Source organism: Cydia splendana, chromosome 9, assembly GCF_910591565.1.
Source record: "Cydia splendana chromosome 9, ilCydSple1.2, whole genome shotgun sequence".
Lineage (NCBI taxonomy): Eukaryota > Metazoa > Arthropoda > Insecta > Lepidoptera > Tortricidae > Cydia > Cydia splendana.
Genome location: NC_085968.1, coordinates 16,257,763 through 16,283,442, shown reverse-complemented (window position 1 = coordinate 16,283,442; position 25,680 = coordinate 16,257,763). Strand labels below are relative to the sequence as shown.

Genomic DNA, 25,680 nt, shown 5'->3' with positions numbered 1-25,680 from the left:
GGTCGCATGCAGTAAATCAGCCATTGGTTTGCTGAAAAATGCCAATACCCGACGCATTACCTTATGGAATATCTGAGGTCATTGAACCTCAATGCCGCTTATCTTCAATAGCAACCGAAATATATTATTGATAAGAAATAGACGATTTATACCATCTTAACCCCAAAATATTATTAGTTTATCCTAACTGTTCCATCATCATCATGCCTCATCATGTAACTTAATCACAAGGTACCTTTTCATTACATACAAATTATTGGTCTTTTTTAAGATTATTATGACGAAGAACTAATTAAATTTGGGGCAGTTTAATGTAAATTAATATTTTCTATTCATAAAAGATAAACTGTAATATAATTGATATTTTGTAGTGATGTATTATTAGATTTATTTCCATAAGGTACCTTTTCGTAAATGTATGGAGCAAATACTGTTATTGTTATGTAAGTTTAAAGTGGCATAAGGGGTTAAATATAGTATTTAGTTGGGGTTTTAGGATTTATTTCATTTGAATGACAGAATTTCTTTCATATGTGCTCAGAAAAATTGATTGTGTGTCACATTAAAAGTAAAAATATTCAATTTTGTGATTTTATATGAAAAAGTCAGAAAATACATTTTCACCTCTAAATCGGTATTGTTTTTTGCTTAAACTGTCTGTCAGTGTCGTTTTCTAATAGATAGAATTTAAATCTTGAGAGCTCATTGCAATCAATTGTGAAAATGAAATAAAACTTTATTTTCAAGAGATTGGCTAGTATACACATAAATCAGTCGATATCAAAAGTTTCTATTTGCATTACAGAACAAGTCGCAATATTTTTTTAATCTCACATATATAAGGTATTATTATTTGTAGTCAACTATGTAACTTACTTCAGGAACATAGTTTTTTAGGCGGCTAAACTTAAAACTTGTCTATCGTAAAGTTGCTAATTTCACAACATTATTTTCAAAAAATCATATCTCTGTAACTACGCAACCTAGAAGGTTGATCTTTTGTGTTATCGATAGCTTATTTATTGTAGATTACTGGGGTATGCATAACTCCATACCCGCCATAAGGTACCTTTGACCGTGGGACGTCACATATGCTCTAAAATAATTTAAGCAAATTATAAGGTAGGTAACATGAAATTAAAAAAAGATATTTAATTATGTTAATTCTTTAAAAAAATCTAACATTCATTTATTTTCGGGAAGTAGGTATCATCAAAAAACTCTTGCAGCTTCTATGACATTTTTTTAAATTACTTGATGATAATAATGGTACGTGGCGTATCTTAGATAAATTGCGGCAACGGCTAATGCTTCCACGTCCATCTTGGAAACCGGTCAGATCACAACTGAAATTCGCCATCGTAGTAGCGTTCCGACCAAGGCACGGCCAACTCATGGGCCAAGCGTTGGCGGAGCGTTTGGCCAACGTGTAGAGGAGCCATTAAATATAAATCCCTGCTGATTTAAAAAGTGGTCAATTAACTTTATCTCTGTCATGTCTGTTATCATTTTAAATCGCCAAACGAGTTAAGAGGCCCACAGATTACCAGTTCGTCGGACGATATCAGCCTGTCAGTTGTTCGGAGCTGTCAAAATTTGCGTCTGACAGGCTGATATCGCCCAACGAACTGATAATTAGTTTGACTCCTGGAGGAGGACATAAGATAGCTATTATCGCGATCATCGTAGTACCATCGCCCACACTGTTAACTGTACATCGGCGGACCTTATGCCTTTTGTAATAAGGTCCACCGATGTACAGTTAGGAGTGTTGCTGTTTGTACGTAGAAGAAATCACAGGCAAAAGCTACTAAGAGGAAAAAGGGAAAACAGATAATAAAAAAGCGTGCCACGAAAAGGGCTCATCTACATAATTATGACTTTCCAATGAGGTTATTAGAAGAAAATTGATTTGGTCTAGCGCTAAGGCGCACGCGTTACCGCTCGAATAGGAGGTTGTAATATCCATGCCACATCACATATTTACCAAATGCGTTCCCATGAAGGAAAACAGCATGAGGAAACTTGTAAAGAATTTCAAAAGTCTATGTGAAGTCCCCAGTCGTGTTGGCTTTCGTAGGGAGGTAGGGACTGTAAACATAGAAAGTATCCTATGTCCTATGTATGTTTTATTACTAGTTAATATCTAGATCAGTTGAGTTTCCGTGATTGCGGAACAGATAGATATCCAAATACCTAAACATCCAAATTCAAATATCCAGACATACAAACTTTCACAATTATTTCATTTAGTAGGATCCGTTACTTTTGGATCTATATCTGTAAACCCACAGCCCCATATTTTATAACAAAATTACCATACTTGTCACTCGTTAACATTTTTACGGCCATACATCAAGTTTTATTTTCCTGAATTTGAGAGGAGGATCTTATGATCCGAGGCTCTTTAAGCTTAAGTAAGTATGCAAATTAGAAAAAAGTCACGTATTTGGAATGCCTCTGGTACTTTGTTATTTAAATATTAGCTATAATATTATTTTCGCCTACGTGTTTTAAAGGAACGCTAAGCCGATCGCAGCAGTTGTGAAGCCTAGTTAAGAAAATAGGTACACTAGACTAGAGTATAATGTAAATCATTACCTATTGCATTATATGTATTAATAACTATGTAGGTCCATAAATACTTCATTGATAAAAAATCTTATAATATTAATGATGGCATTTCTGTTCAAATAGGTAGTCCAGGTGGACCGGGGGGTCCAGGAGGCCCGGGTGGACCAGGTGGTCCTAATGGCCCTGGTGGACCTGGTGGCCCTAATGGCCCTGGTGGACCAGGTGGCCCTAATGGTCCAGGTGGACTAGGTGGTCCTAATGGCCCTGGTGGTCCCAATGGTCCCAATGGACCAAGTGGAAGCGGATACTACCCCGGACAGCCCGGACAACCAGGACAACCAGGCACCCCCGGCACACCAGGATCACCGGGCACCCCAGGAGGACCGGGCGGACCAGGTGGACCAGGTGGACCGGGTGGCCCAAATGGACCCAATGGACCAGGTGGTAGCGGATATTATCCCGGACAACCCGGACAACCAGGCACTCCAGGCACGCCAGGATCTCCGGGCACCCCAGGAGGACCGGGTGGACCAGGTGGACCTGGAGGCCCAGGTGGCTCTAATGGACCCAATGGACCAGGCGGAAGCGGATATTACCCCGGACAACCAGGAAAACCCGGCACCCCTGGCACACCAGGGTCACCGGGCACCCCAGGAGGACCGGGTGGACCAGGAGGACCTGGAGGCCCAGGTGGCCCCAATGGACCCAATGGACCCAATGGACCAGGCGGAAGCGGATACTACCCCGGACAACCAGGACAACCCGGCACTCCAGGCACGCCAGGATCACCGGGCACCCCAGGAGGACCGGGTGGACCAGGTGGACCTGGAGGCCCAGGTGGCCCCAATGGACCCAATGGACAAGGTGGAAGCGGATACTACCCCGGACAACCAGGACAACCCGGCACTCCAGGCACGCCAGGATCACCGGGCACCCCAGGAGGACCGGGTGGACCAGGTGGACCTGGAGGCCCAGGTGGCCCTAATGGACCTAATGGACCAGGCGGAAGCGGATACTACCCCGGACAACCAGGACAACCCGGCACTCCAGGCACGCCAGGATCACCGGGCACCCCAGGAGGACCGGGTGGACCAGGTGGACCTGGAGGCCCAGGAGGCCCTAATCGACCTAATGGACCAGGCGGAAGCGGATACTACCCAGGACAACCCGGACAACCAGGCACTCCTGGCACACCAGGATCACCGGGCACCCCAGGAGGACCGGGCGGACCAGGAGGTCCAGGAGGCCCAGGTGGCCCTAATGGACCGTATAGACCAGGCGGAAGCGGATACTATCCCGGACAACCCGGACAACCCGGCACTCCAGGCACGCCAGGATCTCCGGGCACCCCAGGCGGACCTGGCGGACCAGGTGGACCAGGTATTATTAAATATTAGTTATATAATTTTCCTGTTATTTTTACTGTTATATAATTAAAAGTTAAAAAAATGAAGTCTCGATTTCGGGACAGCAATGTTGCATACAAATTTCATTGTTTGTCGAGAACCAAACTTTAAAAAAGTTGAAATGGCTATATCAAATGAAGGCATAGGTTCAATCATAGACTAGGAATCATCTAGACGGAGTTTAGAGCAATTATTTCATGAAACCGATGCTGCCAAAAATACGGGTGAGCGGGGGACTAGGTGAGCGAGGTCCCTTATCGTGATTGGTCCGTTCAAAGACACGGACGTCACACAAAGACACTTTCGACTCGAAAATGTAGTAAAGCTACCGTATTTGTGGCAGAGGGGGTAGAGCTACTATGCTCGGGCTGGAGGATATCTTGTCTGTGGGTCCAATAAACAACCAAACAGATGATCAGTACATATTATAATGTTAGTAGCATCGCCCACTTAACACTTAACTGTCCATCGGTAAACCTCATCACAAAGGCATAAGGTCCACCGATGGTCAGTTAAGACCACAGACAAAACATCCTCCAGACTTAGCATAGTCGCGCTACCCCCTCTGTCCCGCATACGGTAATTTTACTCCATGTTCGAGTCGAAAGTGTCTTTGCCCGTGTATTTGAACGGACCAATCACGGCACGGGGTTTCGCTCACCTCGTCCCGCGCACCCCCGCATATTTGGCATTATCGGTTGCATGAAATAATTGCTCTAAACTCGGTCTAGAGGATTCCTAGTCTATGGTTAAGACTGTTGCTGTTTGTACCGCGACTATTTAGCTGTCTCAAATAGGTTGGTGTATTTCCGGCAGAAACTTAATTTTTTTTATTAAAAAAATTTAAAGGCGGCAAAGCAAATCTTTTTAGTTGTTTTTGCTTTTTGAAGTGAAAACTTCTTTAGCGGCGCTGAGCACTTTTTGTGATGGGGAAATAATTTTAAACTCGCGAGAGCGTAAGACGTGACGTCACGTGTGACGGACACTGTTACAAAGTCATTGAGTTTTTATTTTTTTAATAAATGCCATCTAGTGAGTTTCCCTCAAACTGGTACTAATATAACTCTAGTACTCACAGTGATGTGCTTAGGGGTTTCAAAAAATGCGACGAAATAACGCTAGATGGCGTTAACCTCAATTATACGTAGTGCTGCAGACATTTTGCACTAGTCATTGAGTTTTCACTTCTGCCGGCACTCCCGGAGTGCAACTCGTTATTTTTCTGTGAAAATATAGTAATATGTAAGAACTTTGCTTCAGTAAAATATGTCTATTATATTTATATTTCTTGCGCCATTCTTGTGAAAACACTAAAAAATAGCCCTTTTAAAACGACGAATCCTCAGCCAGCAAGTAGCTACTTCCGAGCCTCGACAAAAATGTACTATTACCTCCTTATCTACAGGGTGTAACAAAAATAGTGGGGATGCTTTTTAGGGCATTCGGTATCGTGTTATATGTATAAGAAAAAAATGTTGGCCTGTGTATTAAGGGTTGGCTGATACTTGGACGATCTGTCGCATGAAAAAAAAATCACGTCACAATTTTTTTTTGTCTACTTTTTCCTAGTCAAAACACGATACCGAATATGCCCTTAAACGGATCCCCACTATTTCAACTTCCCGAACGAGTGATAGAAATAAGAAACAACAATATTGTCAAAGACAAACCTACTCAAATAGTTGCAAGTGTCGCGTTGTCTGTATATACTAGGGCTTCCAATACCGGGATCCCGGGATCCCGAAATACCGGGATCCCGTCTGTTTAAACAGATTTTTCAATACCGGTATTTTTTAATGAAATACCGGGATCCCGGTATTTTCAAAAACAAGGAAAATGTGCCTATTATAACGTTCAAAATCTATTAAAATGGTCAAATTCGGCTGTATCAAGAAGATAACTTGCCAATTTAATTAAAGAAGATCACTTAATTGAAACAAGAACATATGCACAGAATATGCGTTAGATAAATATTTGGTGATGAATTCTGATGTTCAGGATATATTAAGGGTCTACCGCACGCGAATGACCTTCGATCTGAATCCCTTAGTTTTCTAATGTTTTTGTAGCTTATTATATTAACAACAACAGCTTGAAGCAATATATACTGCAAAACGTAATTCAAGACCAAAAAAAGTAAGAAAAGGTTGCCACTTTTTACTAGCGCGTCTTGTATTTATGCAAAAATGAGTATATAAAAGTACTTTTTTAAATCGCAGAAGTAAAATTACTAATAAATAAATTATCTTAGCGTGGTTATATATCAAAAGGAATTTACTATTTTAGAAACAAATTATTGCAGTGGCAACATTTTTTTGGTCTTGAATTACGTTTTGCAGTTTAGTATCCTATATTTACTTCAAAGTTCATAGCCTTCGAGATATTTGGCATCAAAGTTGAACAATTTTAGGCTCAAAACTGGTTTTCTGGCCATAACTTTTGTGTTAATTAGTTTAAAATGAAAACCCTGGACACGTTTCTCGAGACGTCAAAGACGAACCTAAATATTTAGATTTCGTACATGTAATTGTAAGATTATTCACTGCAAACTAGATACGAAAAAAGTGTTTTTTTTTTTAGAAAAATGTCGGGTAGCCCCTTAATATAATTAGTTCTTAAAATTTTATCAAAATGTAGAAAGAAATTAATTGTAATGGCATACGAATTATTGGTGCCAAAGAATATTTATTGGCTGATTATTAGATTGAACTAAAAATGTGACTTGTGAAGTCAACAAGGCAGATAAAATGATTGCCAACCTGGAGGGTTCACATAATTATTGCAGATGGCGATTATTGTTTAATATCCTAAGCTAAGGACATACATATCTGGTGTAAAAGTGAGCCTTTAAAAAAAAACTCAATTTTTTTAAGCCATTTATAGTAAATACCGGGATCCCGGGATCCCGGTATTGATGAAGACAGTTTCGGTATTAATACCGGTATTGAAAGAAGCCCGGTATTTGGAAGCCCTAGTATATACCTATAAATGATGCACTGCCGTACAAGATATTCACAAGTGACGACACGTACTAGATCCATTCTAGATACGTTATAGTTTAGATATTTGCAGCACAATTCGGGCAACCAATGTCACTTTTACGTTCTCTATTAGATGTGGATTGGATCTCTAAGTCATATCCTGTGGAAATCGTTCAACAGTAGGTATCTCCAGAATCGCGCAAATGTCAAATTTGACAGGTTAGATCTTAAACATATCGTTATCGTATCTTGGTGATGTCTAAAAGATGTCTAATAGATGTCGGAAGCTTAATTACACCCAATTCATTTCCCATTGATTGAGCTGAAGCTGAAACACACATACTTATGTTGGGTGTATATGTTGGGTGACAATGCAATGTTATGGTACCTACCATCGAACCGATCTGATAATGGAGAACAGAGGTGGCCTATACAATAGGAACTTTGTGATATAAAAATGCAACCTCATAAGTTTGTTAGAATCAGGGCTCGGAACCGGTTTTTTTTTTTTAATCCCAAAATAGCCCAATATTTTTAATTATTTTATGCTCTGTACGTAGGACTGAATCATGTATTTAAGTAACGACTTCATATTATTATATTGTCCCATTCAAAATGAAATAATAAAACAAAGAACGAAAAAGAACGTAATAATACCAGTATTTTTTGTATGAAGAAAAAACCGGTTCCGAGCCTTGGTTAGAATTGTCTCGATGAGTATTAGTTTACTGTTGAAAGAAAAGTACACTCGGCATAAAAAGCTTGTATAAAATGACTTTTTTGACAAATTTACTTGTTTTCATTTTAGGTGGTCCAGCTGGACCCAGCCGTCCCCCAATTTCTCCCGGACAACCTGATGCTCCGGGCAGCCCAGGATCTCCGGGCACACCGGGAAGTCCAGGAGGCCCAGGCGGACCAGGTACGTTTAGATGAGTAAAAGTACGAAAAATTAAATTTATTCGTAAACACAAGCACAAAAGAAAAATATAAAATATAGAAAATCCAATAGTGCCACAAAATGGCCTCATTTCAGCCTACCTAATGCTGGCCACTTCCCGCTGATATTAAATCAGATGAAAAAAAACGTCATTTTTTTTAAAGAACGGTTAGGTTAGGTTACAAACGCTACGTGAACGCTAGAGTGAGTTTAAGAGGGATAAGAGAAGTAGGTACTCACTTCTCCATTTAGAGGTGTGGTGACTGGGAGGGAGTCCCACATCGTCAGAAAAAAAAGTTAGGTTAGGTTAGTTTAGGTTACCTCTGAGCGGATCGGGATCCTAAGCAAAAGAGCTCGTGACACTAGAAGTAGAACGATTATAATTCTAGAAGGGCGGTTATGCGTGCTTCCAAACCGTAGGCCGTCGATTCGAACCCCGACTCGTAGCAATCAATTTCTAAACTTATGTAAATTATGTAAGTAAATACCTAATGTGATCTATATCTTAGATTTCTCAGTGAAGAGAAATTCGTAAAATTGACAGAGTTAAAAGCTGTAACTGCTTTAAGAACTAATTGATAACTTACTCTGATCCTAAAGAAATGGTTAGAGCGCCGATCCGTATTTTAAATAAGTAATTATACAATATAATAGCATTTTATAAATAAAAGTACCGATTAGATAGATTATATTCATATTAAGTAAGAGTTAATCTTTTTTTAGGGTTCCGTACCCAAAGGGTAAAACGGGACTCTATTACTAAGACTCCGCTGTCCGTCCGTCCGTCCGTCCGTCCGTCTGTCACCAGGCTGTATCTCACGAACCGTGATAGCTAGACAGTTGAAATTTTCACAGATGATGTATTTCTGTTGCCGCTATAACAACAAATACTAAAAAGTACGGAACCCTCGGTGGGCGAGTCCGACTCGCACTTGTCCGGTTTTTTTATACCTAGATCGATCTGTGTAAAATTGTTCTATAATATTTATTTGTCTGCTGGTTCAGGTCAGTGAAAATTAACAACAATACTAACTTTCATGGTTACAACTCACTACCACTATGTCATGACCACTCTCTGTCGTACCGTAACTATTAACTCAGAAAATATCTGAATCATTTATTAATTGAATCCACTTAACGCATTATTCGTTTCATTAATATTCAATCGCACAAAATACAATTAAGCGTTTTTGTGCAAAAAGTATCATTTCTCATTTACGAAATCAGGATACCCCGGTCAGCCAGGACAAACGGGACAGCCAGGATACCCAGGACAACCCGGACAACCCAGTAAACCTGGTCAACCAGGATACCCAGGACAGCCCGGACAACCAGGATACCCGGGGCAACCCGGCCAACCTGGTAAACCAGGACAACCAGGACACCCAGGACAGCCTGGACAACCAGGATACCCAGGACAGCCTGGACAACCGGGACACCCAGGACAGCCAGGACAACCAGGATATCCGGGGCAACCCGGCCAACCTGGTAAACCAGGACAACCAGGACACCCAGGAGAGCCTGGACAACCAGGACACCCAGGACAGCCTGGACAATCAGGATACCCAGGACAGCCTGGACAACCGGGATACCCAGGACAGCCTGGACAACCAGGATACCCAGGACAGCCTGGACAACCGGGACACCCAGGACAGCCAGGACAACCAGGATACCCAGGACAACCTGGACAACCAGGATACCCAGGACAGCCTGGACAACCAGGATACCCAGGACAGCCTGAACAACCAGGATACCCAGGACAGCCTGGACAACCAGGATACCCAGGACAGCCTGGACAACCGGGATACCCAGGACAGCCTGGACAACCAGGATACCCAGGACAGCCTGGACAACCGGGACAGCCAGGACAACCAGGATACCCAGGACAGCCTGGACAACCAGGATACCCAGGACAGCCTGGACAACCAGGATACCCAGGACAGCCAGGACAACCAGGATACCCAGGACAGCCAGGACAACCAGGATACCCAGGCCAACCAGGGCAACCTGGTTACCCTGGACAACCCGGCCAACCTGGTAAACCAGGGCAACCAGGATACCCAGGACAGCCCGGACAACCAGGATACCCCGGACAACCCGGACAACCAGGATACCCAGGACAACCTGGACAGCCAGGATATCCCGGACAGCCAGGACAGCCAGGATACCCAGGACAACCTGGACAGCCAGGATATCCCGGACAGCCAGGACAGCCAGGATACCCAGGACAACCCGGACAACCAGGATACCCAGGACAACCCGGACAGCCAGGATACCCAGGACAACCAGGATATCCAGGACAGCCAGGTACATCATTTTAATTATTAAAACTTCCGTTTTTAAATTAAGCCTGCAGCGACTTCAAAGCGTAGCAACAAAGTTTGGTGAGTGCCACCACAACCGTCAACATTAAATTGATAATATTTGTGGGCTGTGTGGTTTACGGTGGTGTTGTAACACTTTATCGACGTCAAGTCGCTACAGGCTTGACTTAGACATTCTTTTTTACTCCCAGACGACCATTCATTCCGATCTTATAAACTTGGTACCTCGTTCATACATTTACATTCATCGTCACATTCGTTTACATTATCAATATTGTCACGATTTGTTGTGGTTTTTTTCGTTTTTACCAAATTACAGCGAACTTTTTTCAAATTAACTAAATAATATGCTCAATGCAAATGGATATAGAGAAACGGACCGATAGCATTTAGGAAAACTGGTTTTATGTAGGTAGGTTAAAGTGAAATAATACATTCCTATAATTTGTAATTTAAAAGGTATGATCCAAATAACGTACAATTCTGCCGTGTCACGCCAAACTCCGTTAACTCGAGTTACATGAGTTACGGATAACCAGTCTAAATCGTCTTAAAAACCAGTAAATATACATCTTTTGTTTTTGTGACCATATTTCCTACATGTAGATTAGAAAAAATAAAAAAAATACGATGAACCGTCAACAATAACAGCATTTGAATCTTTAAAATTTTAAACGTAATTATCTCGAAACTCAACTTTTAAAGTTACATGAGATGCGCGTGCCACGGCAGAATTCTTTCATAAATTGTAAAAAAAAATATTTTAGACGATTTAGCGAAGCTCTTAACTTCGCAATTATAATAACAAAACTTCCGTGAAACAGACATATTACGGAACACAGATATATTCGGTACAGAGTTCAAAACATGTCGAACGTTTTTCGACTTAATTAAGAGTTTCATTTTCAATTTCCGATATTATATTTTGTACCTTTGACTCTGTTAGATTTAAGTTGAGTTGACGATAGATTTGTTGATGTTGACACGTCTGAGGCTTTTCAACCTTGTGGTCATAAATCAGATAAGGCTTAAACTTGACATTGGGACTTCGGGACACTCAACAGGGCGTTACAGTGATGCCCTTTGTAGTACGCCTACGCTCCCTATAGCTGTTATACGTTAGTCAATTGCTGATTAAGGTTGACATGATCGATCCTAAGTCAAGCTAAGTCGAGTCTTTGCATCACAAAACTCAGTGCCACTTGGCAATGTAATCCCAGAACTGAGGTGATCAGTTTTGACTGAGGATTGAAATAATAAGCCCGAACTACTTAAGTAAATGTTCTTTTAACTATATTTTAAATGCTATAATTGACCGAAGCGAAGCGAAGGTCTACGTTTTGACTCGGGCATTTTGCTTTCGTATGTCCGGATGTTCTCCTCTACAGGTCGCAATTCTTAACCGATTCTCGTGAAATTTTGTGACCGAATTTTATGACTAAATAAATTTTTTTTGTCAATCCGGTTTTTGGAAATTTTTAAAAATGGCGGAGTCGTGATACCTGGCGCCTAAACAAATAGTCGTATCGATATCATAAGACTTTTTTCTTTTTGAAACATGTTTACAGAGTTAATAGCAAAAAATGCAGAAAAAAATTATCGCTGGTTTAGGCGGTATTTAGATATTTAATTTTAACTAATTTTAATTTGAGAAGGAGTAGCTAAATTTCGTCAACCCATCTAAGAACTATTTGGCTCAGTTTGTAAACGTTCGCTTTTTCTGTTTGCACAGAGGGTCTGGGTTCGATCCCCAGTAATTGTATACTGGGATATTATAACTTTTTGTATTTTTTTACACATAAATTTCGTATTGTTTTTCTTTAATTTACTATACACCGTGTTTTTATTGAATTCCGTTAACTTCGGGGTATAGTTAAGTACGTTTATAAGAACTAAATGGCATAGTTAATTTTCAAAAAAAAAAAATTTATTTGTTTTCTTTTTTGTTTTTTTTTTGTTTAAAAAGTAATTAAATGTAGCATATAGCGTTGTTGTAACACGGGCATTACATTTAACTCAACCAAACAATTGAAATCTGTGACATATCAATGTCATTTCGTACATCAATCGACCGAGATTGTACTTAAGTTTAGTAGCAAATGTATGAACTCATTCTAAACACTAATCAATATGTAAGCCGGCCCTAAGGCAAGTGTACACGCTTGTAGAGGCCTTATAGTAAAAAAATAAATTATGGATTATCTCCGAAATGGACTTAATTAGAACATCGGTGTCTTTGAGAAAGTTACTTGATTTAAGCTCAGGAATGCACCCTTGAAATTAACGGAAATCAAAAAAAAACACGGTGTATTTAAAGCTCTTAGCACCATGTTATTTCAAGCTCTGCTCGCGAGGTCTACAGCTCACAGAGCCACTAGTTTAATATGGACCGACTAAAAAAAAGTATTTTGTAAACAAACAAAATCATATAATTGAGTGTTCACTGAATGTCAAAACCACATGTAGAGGTATCTACTAACACTTCTAACGAAACTTTGGTTATAAATCAGGGCAACCAAGTCAACCAGGACAGCCGGGACAACCTGGAAAGCCAGGACAGCCGGGACAACCTGGAAAGCCGGGACAACCAGGCCAGTCTGGACAACCCGGAGGACCCGGTCAGCCAGGTCAACCCGGACAACCAGGATACCCAGGACAACCTGGAGGACCAAGCCAACCTGGAAAACCCGGACAACCAGGACAGCCTGGAACACCCGGACAACCAGGACAGCCCGGAGGACCTGGCCAACCTGGTAAACCAGGACACCCAGGGCAACCAGGACAGCCAGGATACCCAGGACAACCTGGAGGACCAAGCCAACCTGGAAAACCCGGACAACCAGGACAGCCTGGAACACCCGGACAACCAGGAAAACCAGGTATGTCATTATTATTTATTTATTATAATATAATATATATATGTCGGGGCTTAATATAGATTTTAGGTATTCAAGAATGGCTAGATGCAGTGGTAGTACATCCGTTAGGGCACAGGTATTTAACACGATAACTAGTACGCGAGGCACATGCAACTGACATACGGCATACGAAAGGAGTTAGATAGTAAGTTAGGACTATTAGGCGAGACGTAGTCCCACGGATGCGTGTTTCATGCGGTCAGTCGTAAGGAAGAATGTGTTAACTTCATCGGCTCCACCCCGGCCCTTGCCTGGCCTGGCGCCTAGAATCCTAGCTTCGCCACAAAAAACCACTAACATAATTAATTACCAAACACGACACGTGGGAACACATCCAGACGGCATTTTAAGTGCACTGACTGTCGCCAATTCAAGTGGTGTCAAATTCACACTCTATTTGTTATGTCCCGTTTACAGGGCACTCGAACTAATTGTACTAAATCGAGCTTTATTGTCCACGTCGCTTACAAGCTTTTAAGATAAATCGTAAGTATGTCATATAAGCGACCTGCGCGTCGACATATATAATACTTTGAGACCTTTCTTTTTGGGGTAGACCTCGGCGGACTTTCTCTGATCAGATCGGCGAAATCCTGAAGAAAGGCCAGGTCAAGAGCACCCTAAACCGGCGAGCGTGTATGAGGAATGTTATGAAAGTAAAGGAAGCGAAAGAGGTATGTCAGGATCGTAGCAAGTGGAAATCCGTGGTCTCTGTCTACCCCTCCGGGAAATAGGCGTGATTATATGTATGTATGTATGTACTTTGAGCTACTATCACAGATCACAGCGAACTCACAATGATCTTGAAGTGACCTACTGGCAATATATAAATTGTATTATTCTAGGACAACCGGGACAGCCCGGCGGACCAGGACAACCTGGATACCCAGGACAACCCGGTCAACCCGGACAGACAGGAAACCCAGGTACATCAACTATATTCGATAGTCTGAATAAGCTAAGCTGCAATGCACAGATATCGAAGTGACCGAAAGTGTAACAATAAACTTTAGGTAACTCAGGAATAAATATCCGTGATAAACACACAACGGGGTCGAGTCACTACCGACTCGCGACAACTCTTGGGAATCTGCCTTTAACTAAAAAAATGTTCATATTAACTTCATCCAAAAATTCCACAAAACTACAAACTCGTTATACTCGTATTTATATAAATCATATATATAAAATTGAAAAACCAGAACGGGATAAAAAACGAGAGAAGAAGCGAGATGGCGCCTTACAAATTTCTAAAAAAGTTTTTGACACGTTTCTCAAATACGACACACGTATGATAAGAAAAAACTGTTCCAATCTATTATCTAAATATGAGAATAGAACTAGAGCATAAAAACTATCGCTTTCGATGCGTATTTAATTTAAAATAAGCAAAATAAATTTTCATAACAATCTTTATTTGACGACGATCGGCCATCTCTCGGCAACACTCGGTTGTTTTCATTTCGGCGGTGCTACAGACTAGACCTAATTATTCGTAGGTTAAAGTAACCTTAATTAAGTTTGTCATGTTGGTATACAGTTATTTCGTCGTTTTTTTACACGAACTAAAATATAAAGTGCTGTCAACCTCAACCTTAGTCTGCCCATACGAGTGAATTATGCCATATATGACTTATCAATCAAATTAATATGATCATATTATTTATCATTTTATTTGTATTTTGTTGTTTTAAATTTCTTTTTGAGTTATATTATTCAGATTGACTTTCACGGCTTCGGCAAACATTGCCATGTCCGGGGAACGGGCTGTAAGTGGATAGTGAGTTATAATGATTGTAGGTAGATAAAGTGCATGACTACATGTTTAGATATTTTTGAGCGACCTGATGATAATAAGCCAATGTACAGTCAGCAGTCAGCCAAATATCGTAATATAACTTTGTTGCCATAGAAATAAGGATGTGTTACGATATAGTGGCAAAATATTGAGAGACTCGGTTCAGTGGCTCGAACACTTAGAGATAATGGGAGAGGACCGTGCCGTGAAGAGAGCGTACCTACTTGGGACAGCAAAATGGGAGACGCCCGAGTGGACGTCCTCGGTACCGCTGAAACGACGTAGTTGCTCAAGACCTGCTCAACGTCGGCCATGGCGACTGGCGAGAGCTATCGCAAGACCGAGAAACATGGCGTGATCTGGTGTCGGAGGCCAGGACTCACTTTGGGTCGTTGCGTCACCGTAGCCGTAGTAAGTAATGTTTATATCCAGAAAAGGAAATGGGGACTACCTACGTTTGTATGAAAAGGCGATTTATGGGCGGTGGTCGTCCATATTCATCTTAAGGCGGAAATTAATCTAAGTAATGAACGTTTTTGCAACTAGGCTTATAAAAATAAATAATATTTTTTTGTTGACCCAAGTTGTAAATAAATACCTACGTAGATGAAAAAATACCATCTTGCCTTTTCGCAATGAGAAATTTGCGAATTAAGTTATCCAAATAACGGCTACAAATAAGAAATCCCTATCACAGTTATAAACCCTGGCAGGGTTGAACACATAATAATGTCGGTATTTAACTAAACTTAAGACAAACTCTTTATTTCATTTACGCGAGCGGAGCTGCGGGCCCGTCTAGTCTTTTTATATTTATGAATGACCATCGACAATATTAACCATGAATACCTCACCAGAAAGCCTAGCCAAGTGTAAATCGTTAAAAAAAACCCCAATCGAAACTTCAATAATGTATAGAAAACATCACTGTGATTTTTCATTCATATTTGTCAACCCTATACATTTTTACTATTCGATCAGCGTTTATCGCTGGTAAACGATTGTCATTTAGCTAGGAATGCTGGCATTATGCCGAGACCATTTCTTGGGAATTTCTATTGGTAGTCTTTTATTTGAGTTCTTTTATTCTAAAGCATTTCTGTTTGTAATTTCAGGTCAACCCGGTCAACCAGGACAGCCAGGTAAACCTGGTACGCCTGGTCAACCCGGACAGCCAGGTCAACCCGGTTATCCTGGAAAACCAGGACAGCCCGGACAACCAGGACAGCCCGGATACCCAGGACAACCAGGAGGACCTGGTCAACCAGGAGAACCCGGTCAACCAGGACATCCCGGAAAACCAGGTAAATTATCTGCGTTAACTCATCTTAGATTTTTTCCGGTTGCCTTGTGTCCACTTTAACAACATTATTTCAATTATTTTATAGTTTAATTAAACCTTAAAATTTAAACCTTTACAAGAACGACTTAATTTAGTTTGCTATTAAGTTTTTCAGTGAATTGTTAAGGTTCAAGTGCACGTGTATTTATATTATTCTTGTGATTTAGGTCAACCCGGTCAAACTGGAACTCCAGGACAACCCGGACAATCTGGACAGCCAGGACATGCAGGTCAACCCGGTCAGCCAGGAGGCCCCGTTCAACCAGAATACCCAGGACAACCTGGACAACCAGGACAGCCAGGAGGCCCAGGATACCCAGGACAACCCGGCCAGCCTGGTCAACCTGGACACCCAGGACAACCCGGACAGCCAGGAGGCTCCGGTCAACCAGGATACCCAGCACAACCTGGACAGACAGGAGGCCCCGGTCAACCAGGATACCCAGGACAACCAGGACAACCCGGTCAACCAGGACACCCCGGAAAACCAGGTAAATTATCTGCGTGTCAATTCATCTTAGATCTTTTTTCTGGTTGCCTTGTGTCCGCTTTGACAACATTATTTCAATTATATTATAGTTTAAACCTTTAAAATAGCGGTCTGCAACCTTTTAGCAGCCAAGGGTCACATAGTAGTTAAGGAAGTTGACGCGGGGCGCACTTTTGTTAATATGTGTGACTTTATCAGACATTGTTGTTTGACAATATTACTTACAAAATAGCCAGGGGGGCTCGCGGGCCGCAAGTGAGAGGTACGCGGGCCACATAAGGCCCGCGGGCCGCTTGTTGCCGACCGCTACTTTAAAAGGACGAGTTAATTTAGTTTTCTATTAAGTTTTTCAGTGAAATGTTCAGTTTCAGGTGCACGTGTATTTATAATATTATTGTGATTTAGGTCAACCCGGTCAACCTGGAACCCCAGGACAACCTGGTCAACCCGGTCAGCCAGGAGGCCCCGGACAACCAGGATATCCAGGACAACCCGGACAACCTGGACAGTCCGGAGGCCCAGGATACCCAGAACAACCCGGGCAGCCAGGACACCCCGGAAAACCAGGTAAATTATCTGGGTGTCAACAGTCAACTCATCTTAGATTTTATTCTGGTTGCCTTGTGTCCGCTTTGTCAACATTATTTCAATTATTTTATAGTTTAAACCTTATGACTTAACCTTTTATGACGACTTAATTTACTTAGTTTTCTATTAAGTTTTTCAGTAAATTGTTCAGGCTCAGGTGCACGTGTATTTATATTATTCTTATGATTCAGGTGGACCTGGTCAACCTGGAACCCCAGGACAACCCGGACAACCTGGACTACCAGGACATCCAGGTCAACCCGGTCAGTCAGGAGGTCCCGGACAACCCGGTCAGCCAGGAGGGCCCGGACAACCAGGATACCCAGGACAACCCGGACAACCTGGACAGCCAGGAGGCCCAGGATACCCAGGACAACCCGGCCAGCCTGGTCAACCTGGATACCCAGGACAACCCGGTCAGCCAGGAGGTCCCGGACAACCAGGATACCCAGGACAACCTGGTCAACCTGGACACCCAGGACAACCCGGACAGCCAGGAGGCACCGGTCAGCCAGGATACCCAGGACAGCCAGGAGGCCCCGGTCAACCAGGATACCCAGGACAACCAGGACAACCCGGTCAACCAGGACACCCCGGAAAACCAGGTAAATTATCTGCGTGTTATAATAGTTAACTTATCTTAGATTTTTTTTTTCTAGTTGCCCTGTGTCTGCTATGACAACATTATTTCAATTATATTATAATTTAATCCTTTAGAAGGACGACTTAATTTAGTTTTCTATTAAGTTTTTCAGTGAATTATTCAGGTTCAGGAGCACGTGTATTTATATTATTCTTATGATTTAGGTCAACCCGGTCAACCTGGGACCCCAGGACAACCCGGACAACCTGGACAGCCAGGATATCCAAACCAACCCGGCCAGCCAGGAGGCCCAGGATACCCAGGACAACCCGGCCAGCCTGGTCAACCTGGACATCCAGGAGGCCCCGGTCAACCAGGATACCCAGGACAACCCGGTCAACCAGGACATCCCGGAAAACCAGGTAAATTATCTGCGTTAACTCATCTTAGATTTTTTTCTGGTTGCCTTGTGTGCGCTTTGACAACATTATTTTATAGTTTAAACCTTAAAATTTAAATCTTTAAAAGAACGACTCAATTTAGTTTACTATTAAGTTTTTCAGTGAATTGTTCAGGTTCAAGTGCACGTGTATTTATATTATTCTTGTGATCTAGGTCAACCCGGTCAACCTGGAATCCCAGGACAACCCGGACAACCTGGACAGCCAGGACATCCAGGTCAACCCGGTCAGCCAGGAAGCCCCGGTCAACCAGGATACCCAGGACAATCAGGACAACCTGGACAACCAGGACAGCCAGGAGGCCCAGGACAACCCGGCCAGCCTGGTCAACCTGGACACCCAGGTAGCTCCGGTCAACCAGGATACCCAGGACAACCCGGACAGCCAGGACATCCAGGTCAACCCGGACAACCAGGAGGACCTGGTCAACCCGGAGAACCCGGTCAATCAGGATATCCCGGAAAACCAGGTAAATTATCAGCGTGTCAACAGTTAACTCATCTTAGATTTTTTTTTCTGGTTGCCTTGTGTCCTCTTTGACAACATTATTTTAATTATGTTATAGTTCAATTATGATTTAACCTTTTAGGACGACTTAATTTAGTTTTCTATTAAGTTGTTCAGTGAATTGTTCAGGTTCAGGTGCACGTGTATTTATATTATTCTTATAATTCAGGTGATCCCGGTCAACCAGGAACCCCAGGACAACCCGGACAACCAGGAGAGCCAGGACATCCAGGTGAACTCGGTCAGCCGGGAGGCCCCGGACAACCAGGATATCCAGGACAACCCGGACAGCCAGGAGGCCCAGAATACCCAGGACAACTCGGCCAGCCTGGTCAACCTGGACACCCAGGACAACCCGGACAGCCAGGAGGTACCGGTCAACCAGGATACCCAGGACAACCTGGGCAGCCAGGAGGCCCCGGTCAACCAGGATACCCAGGACAACCTGGACAACCAGGACATCCAGGTCAACCTGGACAGCCAGGAGGCCCCGGTCAGCCAGGATACCCAGGACAACCCGGACAACCTGGACAGCCAGGACATCCAGGTCAACCCGGTCAGCCAGGAGGCCCCGGTCAACCAGGATACCCAGGACAACCTGGACAACCAGGACATCCAGGTCAACCTGGACAGCCAGGAGGCCCCGGTCAGCCAGGATACCCAGGAAAACCCGGACAACCTGGACATCCAGGTCAACCCGGACAGCCAGGAGGCCCCGGACAACCAGGATACCCAGGACAACCCGGACAACCTGGACAGCCAGGACACCCAGGACAACCCGGACAGCCGGGAGGCCCCGGTCAACCAGGACACCCAGGACAACCTGGACAGCCTGGACATCCAGGTCAACCCGGACAGCCAGGAGGTCCCGGTCAACCAGGATACCCAGGACAACCCGGACAACCTGGACAGCCAGGACATCCAGGTCAACCCGGTCAGCCAGGAGGCCCCGGTCAACCAGGATACCCAGGACAACCCGGACAACCTGGACAGGCTGGACATCCAGGTCAACCCGGTCAGCCAGGAGGCCCTGGGCAACCAGGACAACCAGGTATTTGTCTATAAATAGATCTAAAACTCTAATATACTTACCTACATATATTTTTTACAAACTAACTGAACAACATCCTATTTCCTAGGACACCCCGGACAGCCTGGTCAGCCAGGTGGTCCCGGTGAACATGGGCAACCTGGACAACCAGGACAGCCCGGTCAACCTGGCCAACCTGGCGGCGAGGGTCAACCTGGATACCCAGGTCACTTTCTTATACAATTATATCCCCCAACCTTACAACTTTTGTACCATGGGTTCAAAAAATATGAAAAAAATATTCAAACAAAAGCTTTTAAATACTTTCAATAAAAACTATTGCAAAAAATATTGCATAAACCTTGGAGCAGCGAAGGCAACGCGGTGACTTGATAGAAACGTATAAAATACTCACAGGACACTACAACGTACCCGGGTTAAGCGATATTTTTACTCGCAACATATATGACAGACTAAGGGCCACTTGCACCATCCCACTTACCTGGGGCTAAGCGGTTAAACCGTTAACCCAGTGTCAAATTGTACTGGTAACCATGATAACTCCAGGTTTAACCGGTTAACTCCGGGATAGTGAAAGGTGCAAGTGGTCCTAAGAGGACACTCTATGAAACTGACACGGATGCAGAGTAGTAGCAACCCCAGACGAGAACGGTCGTGAAAGAGTACCTTGAAGCAAAGGAACAATATGAAAGTCGAGCAGTAAAAGCTCAAGTCGAGAGTTGGAAAGACTTTTGCAAAAAGCAGGATAAGGAAGGGCTTTGGGAGGGTATATATAGGGTTATAGGCAGAGTCACAAAAAGAGTGGAGGACGTACCCCTGGAGAAAAATGGCGAAACCCTTAGCGCAAAAGAGTCGGTGAAGTTGCTGGTGGAGACCTTTTACCCAGAGGACTCTGCCAGTAGTGATGACGCCCACCACAGGCAAACCCGTATGAGAGCGGCCGAAGTGAATGATGGCGAACAAAATGGAACTTGCGAACCACCCTTCACGATGGCTGAACTGATATGGTCGTGCGAGTCGTTTAACCCGAAAAAGGCACCAGGCGCGGAGGGTTTCACGGCCGATATATGCTGCCACGCCATTCGAGTAAACCCAGAAATGTTCCTCACCCTACTAAATAAATGCCTCAAGTACCGATATTTCCCTAAGATCTGGAAGGAGGCCACGGTGGTCGTCCTCAGGAAACCGGGAAAGGACAACTATGCAAACCCCAAGTCATATAGGCCGATAGGATTGCTGCCAATCTTCGGAAAGATCTTAGAGAAGATGCTGGTTGCCAGGCTAAAGTCCCACCTAATACCGAGGACCAGTGCCTGTCAATACGGATTCATGCCGCAGCGCAGCACCGAGGACTCCCTCTACACCCTTATGCAGAGAATTAACAAAAAACTAGGTGAGAAGAAGATCGTCACGCTGATCTCGCTGGATATAGAGGGGGCCTTCGACAGCGCATGGTGGCCTGCCATCAGAGTCCGGTTGGCCGAGGAAAACTGCCCCGTCGGTCTGAGACAAATGATGGACAGTTACCTAAAGGACAGAAGAGTCACGGTGCGGTATGCAGGTGAACAGCAAGGACTGGAAACTAGCAAAGGCTGTGTACAAGGGTCAATAGCGGGTCCCATCCTCTGGAATCTGCTGCTGGACCCACTGCTCAAAAGTCTCCAAGCTAGGGGTGACTACTGCCAGGCGTTCGCGGACGACGTGGCACTTGTGGTGGATGGAAACACAGCAATGGAAATTGAGGCCAAGGCCAACTCTGCTCTCGAACATGCCCGGGAATGGGGCGTCAGGAACAAATTGAAGTTCGCACCGCACAAGACCAATGCAATGCTCATTACGCGAAAATTAAAGTACGACACCCCACGCCTGTGCATGGGCGGGACCAATATAGAGATGGTCAAGGAAATAAAAATGCTAGGTGTTGTCATCGACAACAAGCTTACTTTTAACGAACATGTCTCGAACGTCTGCAAAAAGGCAGTGGGTATCCACAAGCAGCTCTCCAGAGTGGCAAAGGCAAGCTGGGGACTTCACCCCGAGGTTATTAGGACCATATATGTAGCGACAGTGGAGCCAATAGTCCTGTACGCCGCAAGTGTATGGGCCCCGGCCGCAACAAAAATAAGTGTCCAGAAGCAGCTAGCAGCGGTTCAACGAGGAATAGCGCAGAAACTGTGCAAAGCGTACCGCACAGTCTCCCGTTTCACGGCCGGACTTTCCTATCTAACCGCGTGGTGAAAGTGTGGGACAGTTTACCCGAGTCAGTGATCAGTGCACCTTCGATAAACTCTTTTAAAAACAAACTCGATGAACACTTTCGTAGACTACAAAACACATTGATGTGCACGTATCAGCTTTAAGCTGCCTGTGCATTCACATATAATAATAATATAAAGTTTTCTATTCTTAGGAAAAAGACGTACCTATTCGTACCAAATAATTTAAATGTTTATGCGTAGTAATTTAATAATCGTTACTAATATAAAATTTAACTTTTTTTAAATAATTAATACCTAAGTACCACTTAGAGGTGACGTAGAGAAAGAAAAGGTTTACCTATTGTTTTAACAATTGCTTGAGGTACAACTAAGGACCAGTTGCACCAACCACATTTAACAGACTGTTTAACGTCACGCAGCAGAGATCTATGAAACTTCCCATACAATAAAATTTAGCGAACGCTTTAATGGTGACAGACGGTTTGGTGCAAGCGACCCTTAGTTGGGTGTGATATATATTTTAGGTATGATGGCAATTTGAAAATTTAAGGTTTAGCGTTTTTATAATTTTATCTGGAGATATTACAGATTTTTATGAACAGACATAGGAATCAGCGGGGCAAATTGTGAATTAGGACTTTATGTTTATGCACTTATGGTACTAATTACAACAAAATAGTTAAAAATTAGTTTTTAATTGCCTAATCGTTTTAAAACAGCCTAAATTTTGTTGTTACCAATTAGTACCATAAGTGCACAAACATAAAGTCTTAAATCACAATTTGCCCCGCGGATTCCTGTCTGTTTATGAACTTTCAGTATGACCTTAGTATTAGTGAGCTTATTAGAAAACGTGTATTGAAATAACCATGTTATATTTCAGATTCAGTTGGTCAACCTACCGGCACTGGAGTACAACCTCCATCACAGCCTCCACCGGGCGCCCAAATGCCGCCATTCCCGATCTACGTCATACCTTACCCGCTGCCCATCGTCCCGAGCCCTGGACAGTGCCCGTGCTATCTAGTTAACCCCGGCAATGACTCTACTGCGGTCTCTCAACCTCAACCTCAGCAACCTCAACAACCTAGCAACCAAGGCGGCTACTACGCTCCTTATGGAATTATCGGTTTCGTTCCCGTCGTATTCGTACCATACTGCCCAGGAAATAATACAGATATGAGTTCCGCTCAGCAAAACTTCCCTAACGCTGTACCCGTCCCGTACAACTGCGGACAGTGCCAGGCCAACCAAAACCTTTACCGCTACTTTGGCAGACTCGGGGGAGCGCGGAGTACGACAGACTTTAAGGAAATCAAATCCCTTGCGGAGCTAGAACACCTTATTAAAAAGCAGATTAAACCGATGAAGAAAAGCCTGCCGATGATAGCTGCTCATCCGAAGATTCTAGAAGAATCGACGAATTAAAAGTCATAGATATGTTTTGACGATGCAATAAGTATTGGCTCTTCTCACTACAATGCACTATTATTATAATAATAAGTCGAACGAAAAGGATGAAGTGAGACGATAAAATTTTGAGATTGTCCGACATTAGTTCTTGGACGCTCTCAAGATTTATAAAGAATACTTACGATTGATAGTTATTGCGAATTTTGTCATAGATTTATTTATTTATTATATTAATATCATCCTCGATTGTCGAGAAACGAGACGCGCATTTGTATGTAATATTTACAAAATATAATTTTCTCATTATAAATTTAATATTTTTGTAAAAATATTTGATTTAGTAAAATGAAATTGCGCTGCCATTTAGATTAATCGTGTTTTAAGAAAAGATTAATAAATGTCCTATTATTATATAACTTTTTTAATTATTACTAATAATTTCTTACCCCTTTTTAATTGAACATCAAAATAATAATGAGCAAAATGGCCACGCGTGCGTGCCATCGTGTTCGGCGCGTCATCATGAACCTTGTCGAGATGCACGAAGGTTTATATTGGGCTGTAGCATCGCACGTCAGTGAACGTCTTTGGCGGTCATAGGATTGAAACGTGTCAAAATTTAAATTATAACCAAAATATTACTTTGCTAATCCGCGAAAAGATAACGTGCTAGTCAATCAGTGCTAACCCGTTATACTTACTTGCGTATTTTTAGAGCTCCGCACAAAACTATTATGTGAATAATTTTGATACGTCATATTGTTTTCATCTAACTAGCAAAGTCGAGTTCCTAGTAAGTAGTACTATTATTTATTCCGTGGTAGAGATAAGGATTGAAACTAGGTATTATACTATTCAGTAAAGTAAAGAATGAGTAATGAGCATATCATTTTTTTAATTTGATTTATCTCATTTATAGATTTAAATCCAATGTTGCAAAAAAATTCTTAATCATTATCAGGATTCGCAGGGACAATTTGACAAGAATAGTTTGAATTTGAATGCTGTTTTGTCACATTTTCATAAGAACGAAGTTTTAGTCATTTGAGTAAAATATTGAGAAACACAAGTTTTATTTATGGGTTTTCATTGTCTCCAAAGATACCAGCTTGCGTTGCATTTTGCTTAAAATTTACGCTACGAAATACGGCGGCGCCAGGCAAATATTTAGATAGTACAATATGCTCAAAGTCAGTTCCTGGTAATAAATGTGTTAATAGCGCCTGCTCTTGTACCTGTTAAACAATGCATAGTTACTGTGGTGTGACCCTGCGCACATAGACTACCTATTTGGGCACGATGCTTGTTTTATGCTCGGAGAAGAGTGTGCGGTGTGAATTTTAATATCGCATAACAAACCTGCATAACATACGTAGTGCGCTACGTAGGTAATATAATATAGTATACTATTAAATACTACGTGCTTCAGTAAACTTTTTCGTGTTGGTTTTGTTAAATATTTATTTCGTTCTCTGCCGGTCAGTTGAATTAATACGAGCCTTATTATAACCGAATTTCATACGAACATAAATCCGATGTGATTCTGTGTACCAGAACAATTACTTAGTGTCTACTTTGGTCAAAAAATCGAAATTTTATTTATATTTAAAAATTATTTTACCGTAGTAGGCTTATTGATATAAGTATATATACTCGTATATCGGGTGGAACAGAACGAAGGACTTTTATGAAAACGGGGAATTGTTTAGGCTACGTGATTTATTTTTCACTTATTAATCACGTTAATATTTCTAACCGTTTGTGAGATATGGATTGTTAAACATTAGTGCACAAATCAGTGTGTTTCAACCCTAGCAAATAGATCCTATTGAATGACATGACATGTGTCAATTTAAAATGTAAATAACTTTGTAGGGTTGTCACTGATATAAAAATACTTCATTTTAATGATTTTGTTTTACTTTTTAATCCAGTTTTACGATTATAAAAACTCGATTGTAATCACTTAGATAACACTATCCTTACAGCTCAGTCCCTAGAAATGTTCCAACCTGTATATGCCGATTTAAAGTAGGCCATCACTACCTTATTGGCATCTCTTCCAGGCATTTTGAATACGGCGCTCAA

At 42.4% G+C, this 25,680-nt stretch overlaps 1 protein-coding gene and 1 long non-coding RNA gene across 2 annotated transcripts in view; one reads left to right on the top strand and one right to left on the bottom strand.

The window, feature by feature from the left end:
* Positions 1 to 24,008, top strand: part of LOC134793765 (collagen alpha-1(III) chain-like) — a 56,836-nt gene extending 32,828 nt beyond the window's left edge. Inside the window, exons 5-20 of the mRNA XM_063765437.1 lie at positions 2,698 to 2,814; positions 2,971 to 3,018; positions 3,073 to 3,237; positions 3,349 to 3,669; positions 3,790 to 3,936; positions 9,126 to 10,205; positions 12,751 to 13,101; positions 16,081 to 16,197; positions 16,592 to 16,744; positions 17,176 to 17,220; positions 17,631 to 17,936; positions 18,193 to 18,336; positions 18,584 to 18,745; positions 19,340 to 19,960; positions 20,049 to 20,165; positions 23,063 to 24,008. Coding sequence (XP_063621507.1) covers positions 2,698 to 2,814; positions 2,971 to 3,018; positions 3,073 to 3,237; positions 3,349 to 3,669; positions 3,790 to 3,936; positions 9,126 to 10,205; positions 12,751 to 13,101; positions 16,081 to 16,197; positions 16,592 to 16,744; positions 17,176 to 17,220; positions 17,631 to 17,936; positions 18,193 to 18,336; positions 18,584 to 18,745; positions 19,340 to 19,960; positions 20,049 to 20,165; positions 23,063 to 23,607 — 4,439 coding nt within the window. The 3' untranslated portion in view covers positions 23,608 to 24,008. The remainder of the gene's footprint in view (positions 1 to 2,697; positions 2,815 to 2,970; positions 3,019 to 3,072; positions 3,238 to 3,348; positions 3,670 to 3,789; positions 3,937 to 9,125; positions 10,206 to 12,750; positions 13,102 to 16,080; positions 16,198 to 16,591; positions 16,745 to 17,175; positions 17,221 to 17,630; positions 17,937 to 18,192; positions 18,337 to 18,583; positions 18,746 to 19,339; positions 19,961 to 20,048; positions 20,166 to 23,062) is intronic.
* The window catches only part of LOC134793772 (uncharacterized), a 96,042-nt gene continuing 84,103 nt past the window's right edge, over positions 13,742 to 25,680 (bottom strand). Inside the window, exon 2 of the long non-coding RNA XR_010144584.1 lies at positions 13,742 to 13,908. This is a non-coding gene — a long non-coding RNA (uncharacterized LOC134793772). The remainder of the gene's footprint in view (positions 13,909 to 25,680) is intronic.